At 39.9% G+C, this 9,769-nt stretch overlaps 1 protein-coding gene across 1 annotated transcript; it reads right to left on the bottom strand.

Moving 5' to 3' along the window:
• Positions 1 to 9,769, bottom strand: LOC142384380 (olfactomedin-4-like). Its single transcript, XM_075470572.1, has 7 exons — positions 9,662 to 9,769; positions 8,893 to 9,015; positions 7,386 to 7,604; positions 4,278 to 4,431; positions 3,798 to 4,025; positions 3,150 to 3,318; positions 1 to 616 (listed from the first exon to the last, which is right to left on the bottom strand). Exons 1-7 carry the CDS (start codon positions 9,731 to 9,733, stop codon positions 181 to 183), a joined length of 1,401 nt encoding a protein of 466 aa, XP_075326687.1. The 5' UTR covers positions 9,734 to 9,769; the 3' UTR covers positions 1 to 180.

The raw sequence follows: 9,769 nt of genomic DNA, 5'->3' as shown, positions 1-9,769 counted from the left end.
TGAGTTTCCCTTACATTTATGTAAATTCAGCATTTGTACAACAAGAGATTTCCCAACGGCATCGTGTTTTTGAACTTTTATTGACATCTGGAGCATTTTTAAAGAATGTGCTGGATATTATAGTACATGTAAATAGTTCTTGCTGATCTTTGAAGCCTCTTAAGGAAAATTATCATCCGTTTACTCAAACAAAACCTTGTAGGAGACCATGTAGGAGTCACAGTAGGCATGTAGCATCTGGTCCACTGGACTGTAGTTCAGGGACTGAATGTTAGGAGACATCTTGTTGATGAAGATGCCAACGTTGAAGTTCTCCCTCCCTGTTGCAGAGTCGAAAGAATAAAAGATCTCCTCCGTGTTTTTGTCGACGTAGCGTGTCGCGTACATCACGCCGCAGGCCATGAAGGTGTTGGTCACACTCTGCTTGTAGACCGAAGTGCGCCAGGTTTGGCCGAGCTCCGGGTTTTCACCCTTCTCCACCTTGGACAGAACCAGGTTGCCGAAGTCCTGGGTGGTGGTGTAGATCACCCAGACGCCGGACTCATCTGTGGCCAGGTCCAGGTCTGTATACAGGTAGCATTCATCCAGGTGGCAGAAGTTACCCTTTGAGTTGTACCTGGAAGACACAGAAGAAGAAGAGTTGATTGACAAGACCTGAAAGAATCGTCTTTCTTTGAATTTTTATTTCAGCCTTTCCATGGACTTCATGTTTATTTGCATGACAAATAGAACCTATGAACCTACTATGTTGCACCGTATTTACATCATTCCAGAAAAGTTAACTGATCTGCTGTGATTTCTCACATTTTATTCAGGCATCTCAACTTTAAGGAGCATTAGGCCGGGAATGTTTGCTTTTTAATCACACGTTTCCCTAAGCAACTTTTCTCCGTTGTGGGCAAATTGTTCACATACTTGCCTGTGTACTACGCTTGTTACCGGAGGACTCCGCGAGGGGAGTGCTTAAAAAAAAAAAACTATCCACCAATATTGTCCCTTCTCTGTTTCTCTGGACGTTTTCCTCTGAGTTTCCAAAATTGCACTGATCTCCGAACCAGCTGCTTTTATTAGCATATGTGTCACAGTGCAGAAGCAAAAGTACGTTGGAAAGATTTCAGTAATTGCAGACCTACTCTACAAGATTGTCTTCAAAACTTTACGCCATAATACCGCCACCGACCCTATGACCACGCATTTGGTTAAATTTTGGCCCTACACTGCCCCCTTCTGGTCACCTACATATCACAGCTTACCAACAAGTAGCCTCAAATTCTGCGGATGTGCACAAACTACGGGCTAAACAAACACAGAACACACAAGGCAGCCCTGTTAAACACATTTGTGACGGTTTCAGGTGTTGTGGACCACAAAGACGGGGCATTAGTGAAACATGGAGCGGATTTATTTTTTTCTTGTTTTATTTCCTTCCCCCTGATGGAATGAACTGAAATATGTTAGGCTATTTGAGTTGTATCTCCTGAATTAAAGGGTAGTGTTGGAATATATTTTCTGTGATGTTAATAAAACTGGGTTTGACAAAAACAATCTTAAATATCAGGAGAGAGAGACCTGGCGGGAACCCAAGTTTAATTAATCCCAAAATACCTGAGCTTAACCGTGTCATGTCTGTGGGTTTTTTGCCACGTTTTTAGTTTCTGTTTAAGTTAGTTTTTACCATGTCTTAGTTTTGTTAAGTTTTGGTTCAGGTCTTGTATTTAGTTGCCATGCTATGCCACCTTTTTCCTCAGTGTTTCTCCTACCCTGCTATCAGCTTCACTTCCTTCACCTGTGTTTTCCCCATCAGCTGTACTCATTCACCAATCACCCTCCACAGTATTTAGGAGGGGTATTTAGTCGGTTTGTTCATGTTCTTTGCCAAATCCTCACTTGTCCCTGCATTCACCTTTCATGTCACGCCACAGTTAAGTACCTTTCTTGTTTATTCTAAGCCATAGTCATGTTTTGTTTCCGTCACAGTTTAGTTTTTGGCATCCGGCTCAGCTGCGCTTTTTGTTAAACCCTGTTTTTGAAAATAAATCAAGTTTTGTTTTTGAAAGAATCTGCATCCGCATCCTTCCTCGCACCCACCCTACCTGACAAACCGTCAGACAGGACCTAACAAAACTGGGTAGCACCGAATGGAAAAAAAAACCGAAATACCAAGGCCCCGTTTACACGATAGGAAGACGCAGATATTTTCCTGCGGTTTGGCCTCTCATTTACACCAAAACCCCGTTTTTAATCACAGAAAACGATTATTTCTAAAACTTCCGGCCAAAGTGGAGATTTCTGATAACGCCGGTTATGTGTTGCCGTGTCAACTGGGAGAAACGGCGTTTTAGGTTCTTAAACGTCACATTATGCGCCAGAAAATGCTTAACGTCATGCGAGCGCCTTATGTTTACAGTTTGTTTGGCTACTGATCAGGATTATCATGGATGATGTTAAAGTTCTACTAATTTTTACGATTCTGGCCTTATTGCATTTGCCAGCCCAAACCTGCTCGCACAGTTCAAAACAGAGGAGCACCACTCTTCCGTGGCCGCTCCTGCGTCCAGTATCCACTGACTGTCTATATTTCCCTCTTATTGCCTTCAGTTTTGTTGTGATATTTGCTCGCGTTATCTCCTCCTTCACATGAGGAAAGTCCTCGATTCTGAGGATTTTGATTGGCTTGCATGGCTTTATTCCTTTCCCTACACTGCCGCCAATAGGTTTGGCAGAGTTATTATGGAGCTTGACGGCGTATTTATGTGGGTTGATGTAAATGACAAGTTTTTTGAAAACGATGTTGTGTGCACGATGTTATTATTGAAAACGGAGGGGGGGAAATATTCGTTTCTCTAAATACCCGGCTATGTGTAAATGTGGCCTAAAACACCAACATAAACTCCACCTCGGGTTTTCCGAACAACAAACGTATGCTGCGTCACAAAGTAACATTTTTTTTTCAAACAGCAAAATCAACCAGCTGGATGGACTTTCAGGACCGGAGTTACTGCTGGTTGTTCTGTCCCAGCTGTTTCCTAGATGAGTTTCCGATCCGAACTTGTATTCTTCTCAGCTGATATTTTGAAGTAATGGGTTGAACAGGTATTTAAGTGCCATGTTTAACAGTTGGCTATCAATTCCTGGCCTTAAGCACCAACCTGGTTCCTTTCGGTAGTGTAACCGTGGTGACACTTTTGGTGGTGAGGTTGAATCGACAAATGGCATCTTTGTTGTAACAGTTGTAGTACAAGGCCCCTCCATACAGAACCACGTTTGGACCCTGGATGGTGTTGGTGGTCGGGTTAGAGGCGTGGATTTGGACATTACCTGGAAGGAAAAAAATACAAGCAGAAAGCCAATTTCATTTAACAAATGAAATAAATATTATTTTCTCTGTGGCTTTTCCCCAACAGAGCACTTTGCTCTCAGACTGCAGGTTTAACTTGTGGTTCCCAGAGTTTCTAAAAGCAGAATGGGAGGCAGAGCCTTCAGTTATCAGGCTCCTTTCTGTGGAACCAGTTTGACACCCTCTCTACCTTTAAGATTAGACTTAAAACTTTCCTTCCTGATAAAGCTTATAGTTAGGGATTGTTCAGGTGACCCTGAAACATATCCCATAGTTATACTGCTATAGGCCTAAACTGCTGGAGGACCTTCCATGATCTTATCTAACTTATCATTTTGTTCTGTCGAGTAGAAATGGAGTGAGATATGATCCTTCAGTAAGTAGTGTTCCTACATACAAAGGACAACCTCAGTGCTACTGGGATCCTTACGGTGAGTCCGTCCACAGCTCAGTTTCATACCTGGGACGCTCACTCCAGCAATGAGAGAGCTCAGAGTGGAGTACAGACGGACGTAGTTGGAGTATCTGTTGCTGGCGGTCAACATCACCAGCCAATGCCAGTTCTCTTTCCCAGCTTCCGGTTTGGGATCCCGACCCCAGGCTCCATACTTGTATGAGCCGGGATACTCCCCTGCTGTGTAGACCCTCGGCCCGGTGATGTTCAGAAACTGACCGTGTGGACAAGCACCTGAGAAAGAATGTGATTTTTAGTTTTATTTTCTAAAAAAGGACTAAATCAAGCATTTATAGGGGCAGTAACTGTTTGATAAATACTTCTTAACTCTAATAATTCAGGTTCTTTATATGGTTAAAATGAGCTCAAAGTGAAACAACCAACTTCATGATTCAAATTGACAACTTACATACATTACATTAATACAACTTGAGGTTACGACTTGCCACATCATCATAACATCCCATAGTGAGGTTTGGGATTTACCCTTGGGAGGCCCAGTGGGTCGGGAAGTGGGATGAATCCCATTCTTGCACTGGTCCAGGTCTCTCTTTAGACGCTGGTTGGCTTGTTGTCTCTTGACCACCTGCATGGTGTCGAACTTCTCCAGGTCCTGCATGTCTGATCTCAGATCCTGCAGCTGAGACAAAACGAATATCCCAACAGAGAAGATGAAGATGGAACGTCGTATGCGGGGACATTGGGGCCATTTTATGAGGAATGCTCTTCTATTACCTTCGTTTTATACCATTGTTGCCGGTTTAGAGTTGTTTTATTTGACTAAAAATGGTCTAAAAGAGAAGAGATGGAGAGCGCAGACGGAAGATCTGCTAATTAAGCCACTCCTAAAGAAGAGAACTCTAGATGCCTCTATGATGAACAACTACAGACCTGTCTCTAACCTCTCTTTTATATCCAAGATTATTGAGAAAGTTGTATTTAACCAGCTCAACGACTTTCTGAATGAAAGTGGAAGTCTTGATAACTTTCAATCAGGCTTCCGACGTCATCATAGCACTGAAACAGCTCTGGTCAAAGTGTTAAACGACATCAGGTTGAATACTGATTCTGGTAATGTTTCAGTCCTGGTTCTGTTGGATCTCAGCACTGCGTTTGATACTGTAGATCACAGAATCCTGTTGCACAGGCTGGAAAACTGGGTTGGACTTTCTGGAGCGGTCCTTAACTGGTTCAGGTCCTACTTAGAAGGACGGAGTTATTTTGTTACAATTGGCAGCTATGAATCTGAGCGAGTGGACATGAGTTGTGAAGTCCCCCAGGGGTCAATTCTTGGACCTCTTCGGTTTAACTTGTATATGCTCCCTTTGGGTCAGATATTGCAGAACTTTAACATCAATTATCACAGTTATGCAGACGATACACAACTTTATGTGTCTCTGTCACCGGACGACTGCAGCCCAGCAGACGTACTGCGTCAGTGTCTGGAGGAAGTAAACACCTGGATGAGAGAGAATTTTCTACAATTAAATGAAGACAAAACTGAGATCATTCTGTTTGGTAGCAAAGAGAAGAGGGTCAGCGTTGGTACATATCTTGAGACTCTGGACCTTACAATCACTGACCAAGTTGGTAACCTCGGAGTGTTGATAGACTCAGATCTGACTTTCAGCAGCCACATCAAAGCTGTCACCAAGGCAGCTTTTTACCATCTCAGAAACATCAACAGAATTAAAGGTTTCCTCTCCCAAAAAGACCAGGAGAAACTCATCCATGCATTCATCATAGTAGACTCGATTACTGTAATTAAACTTTCACCAAATGTAGACATTTTTAAATCCAGGTTAAAGACATTTCTTTTCTCATGTGTCTATGCATGAAATATCTTTTAACTTATCTAGACTGTTGCCTGTTTTTAAATTCATTTAAATGATTTAATTTGTTTCTCTTTATATTCTTTTATGTATTTTTAATGCTTCTTCCACTCCCTGCTGCAATCCTTTTATTTTATGTAAAGCACTTTGAACTGTTTGTACATGAAATGTGCTACACAAATAAATTTGATTTGATTTGATAATTAACGAGCCTTTATTGATCCTAAATCTGAACACATTTGATACTATGAATAAGTTCTTCAGTTGATATTACATCTAAGGCATCACTGTATTATACATTTGTTTAGGATTCCTTACAAAAATAAATGCACAAATGTGAAAATAAATTAAAATGTTTTCAGATATTCTTGGCATTTGCTTTTATATTTTCACATTAATTGATTTCCGTGTATTTGCACTCATTTATTTAGTTATATGTTTACAGATTTATTCTTTTCTTTGGGACTCCTGTCATGAAATCAGCTCTGATGGAGCACAGTCCGTATAAACGAGTCCCTGCTGGGTGTGGAAACTAAGAAAACTTCCATTAAATCCCTTTATTCCAAACACAGAGATCACTCTCTTCAAGCATCGTCTTGGTAACCCAAAACCCTGAGACACTTGTTGCTGCTGGCTTTAAACAGCTCGGGCACAGCCTTCCCGTTTGCTAATAGTCTCTTTTTTTTTTTAAATGTCAGTAACAGCTTGTTTTCTAGATAAGATATCAAATAATTTATTGAGTTTTATGTAAATTTTGATGTAATTTATGTATTTTTTTAAACTCAAACTATCTCTAATGAATGATAAGTAATCTTGAAACTTGGCTTAATGTTTAGTTCTTCCCTTCAAAGGTCATAATCCTACGGAAGCCCGGAGCGGACGTGGTACGTATAAACTTTTTTTTGATGGTTTTCTTGAGATAACGAGTTAATTTACTGATGGTTTTCGAGGCCACTGTTTGTCCCCAGTCCGCCCCTGTTTATATGTGTTCGCAATTTGTTTGTCTTGTAGAGATAACTTTCATATCAGCCCGCGTCATTTAAGGAGTGGTGCCGGCTCGACTGCAGCTCAACGGGCGTTTACACCTCAGTGATCCAGCTGAGGGGACCAGGCCGTCTCCATGGTTACCGAATGATGCATGAAAGGTGCCGTTATCGTTTTCTCGAGATAACGAGATAAATAACTCGTTATCTCGAGAAAACGATCGTTGTTTTGCTCGTCACACCAGCGAGATTTGCTTTGTGCATTTTCACAAACGCTCCACATTCCATGTTTGATTCATAGGCTACTTTATTCAGTTTTCAAAGAAAGGGGGGTAAAAATGGGTTCACCTTTGCCAGAAATACATATAAACACATATAAACAGGGGCGGACTGGGGAGAAAAAGTGGCCTCGAAAACCATCGGTAAATTAACTCGTTATCTCCAGAAAACCATCAAAAAAAAGTTTATACGTACCACGGCCGCTCTGGGCTTCCGTATAATCCTCTTTGAAACTCATCTTTTTCTCTTCCTGCAGCGTGGCTGAGGACCCTGTGCAGCCCACTTTAGAGGCATCGAACACAATCAAGGAATCCGGGGCAAAACTCTCCCCAGATTGTTCAAAAGAATCTATTTTCCCTCAGCTGAGGTGTCCTTATCACGGACTCCCTTTGGTTTTGAGAACACAACTCATCATCTGAGATTTAAACATTTCTGAGGTGAACTGTGGAGATCATTCACAGTGATGGAAGCACCGATGAGGCAGGTGGATGAGAGCTTACCTGCTGAGTGGCCTCATCAGCCAGGTCCTGGTGTGCCTGAGCGGTGCTGTTGAGCTTGTCGAACAGCTGCATGATCTCAAAAAGTTCGTTCTCAATGACGTGCAGACTGAGCGCTCCGTACAGCTCTCCGTCATTCTCCTTTTCCAGCACCTCCACGTCCTCCACCAGCTGTGGCAGGCGCCGCTCCAAACCCAGCAGAAGACTCTCTAACTCGAAGGTCTGCAGGGACAAGACGTTCTCACAGTTAACATGAATGCAGACGTGCAGGACGAAGGAATACAAGACTGATTACAAGACCATCCCAAAAAGAAAAAGCGCTTTTGCACAAAACAGCTTCTCATATATACACTGTAACGAATTGCTGTATATTTACGGTGGATTTACAACAGTATCCGACTGTATTTTACAATAATTGTAAAATATTATATTTATTTGTCAAATGTAATCAATATATAATTAATAATAATATGATTAATTATATATATATATATATATATATATATATATATATATATATATATATAATAATTGTAAAATACTGTTGAATATTCATCCTTCACATGTAAATTAACAGTTAAATCATTCTTTTAACAATACCGGTAGATAACTGTAATTTAACAGCATAAAACAGTATTTGTAATGAATTGCTGTCCAAATCCAAAATACATTTTCATACTGTTAAATTAATTACGGTAAATGCCCTGTATTTCTCTTTCGATGTGCTTATGGTTGAGTTTATATTTTTCTTTTTCCCCTCTTCTTTGATTGCTTTTAATTTCTATTCAGTTTTTTTTCTCTTTAAATTGCTTGTTTTTAATGCTGCTTTATGCTGTTCTTTTAAATGCCTTGTCTTTATGTAAAGCACATTGAGTTGCCTGTGGTATGAAATGCGCTATATAAATAAAGATGCCTTGCCTTGCCTTGTAAAATTACTAAAACACAGTTATCCTACCGTCATGTACTGTAATCCAAAAAACAGTATTATACTGTTTGATAAATAACAGTAGTTGCACTGTAAAAAAAAAACAGTGAAATACTGGCGTCCCTGCTGCCAGTATTTTACTGTTATTTTACAGGGAAATTCTTTACAGTGTAGCTATAAAAGAATGGAATGAACTCCCCCAACACATAAAGTCCTGTATAAACATCAAAGATTTCACCAAACAAATTAAAATGCACCTACTATTAAAACAGATGTGCTCCAAATGATAATTAGTTTTTTTTTTTTAAATCAGGCTTTTTAAAGACTTTTTTAAAGAAAATATTAAATAAAACATGAGTCAAAATGTATAATTCAGAAATAAACAAATTAAAATGAAAAAGCAGTTTCACTGCTCGGTCCCTAATAATTGTACTCCTTACCCCATCCCCCTTTAAGGACTACGGATGGAAAATAGCACTCCTGCTAAATCCGATGTAACCATCTTGTTGCTGTTGTTCATGAAATGGTATTGATTTATGGTATTGCATGCTGTCCTTTAAATAAACTCATTCATTCATTCATTACCTTCTGTGGGGTGGCGTTGCTGTTGCAGTCTGAGGCGTTGTTCTGCGCTGTTTCCAGCTTGTCGTGAGGGAAAGCTTTTTCTGAGCTAAATAACTCACAAGCGCACTTATCCAGAGATGCCGTCTGAAACCCGGAGAGTAAAACACAGCGTGTAAAACATGAATGCTTGAAATACACTGCAAAAAGTGAAATCTAAGTAAAAAGAAATATCTTAGATCAAAGGGATATATGCTTATTTTTTGTCCGATAAGATAATTCTTCTTAGTAAGCAGTTTTTATGTAAGACTGCTTCACTTGTTTTATAAGTGTTTCTGTCCTTAATTATCTAAATAAGATATTACAGATTATTTTTATGACCTGTTTTGAGTAAGTACATGCTTGAAGCTAGAATATCAACAGTTTCCAAGCTGGTTTCAAGAAATATAAGGCCTAGTGCATACCACTATGTCAAGATAATGGCTCTAGCATTTATTTAATTCAAGAATATTTTTCAATATATTGAGAAAATAGGCCACGTGTATTTAATTAGAATCAAGAAAAATGTACTTGTTATTAGTTAAATTACACTAATTCTAAGGTATTTGTGGGTTAATTGAGATTAGATATTTTTACTTGTTTTGAAAAATCTTGACAAGCCACATTTTCTTGTTCCATTGGCAGATCATTTTGGTATTTTTAAGCAAAATACACCTAATTTTTGTACTTTTTTTTCTTGTTTTTGAAAGCTGGCTTTTTGCAGTGTAAGGGAAGCTGAACGAGTGTTTCTTACCTGCTGGGTGAGGGTGAACAGAGCGCACAGAGGGATGATCGCCCCCAGCTTCATGATGGAGCAGAGCGACATGAGACTGAGTCGGACTGAGGCAGAAGACTCCCACTT

This window comes from Odontesthes bonariensis, chromosome 7 (genome assembly GCF_027942865.1).
Source record: "Odontesthes bonariensis isolate fOdoBon6 chromosome 7, fOdoBon6.hap1, whole genome shotgun sequence".
Taxonomy (NCBI): Eukaryota; Metazoa; Chordata; class Actinopteri; order Atheriniformes; family Atherinopsidae; genus Odontesthes; species Odontesthes bonariensis.
The sequence above is the reverse complement of the archived record's forward strand: the minus strand, read 5'-3'. Positions and strand labels throughout refer to the sequence as shown.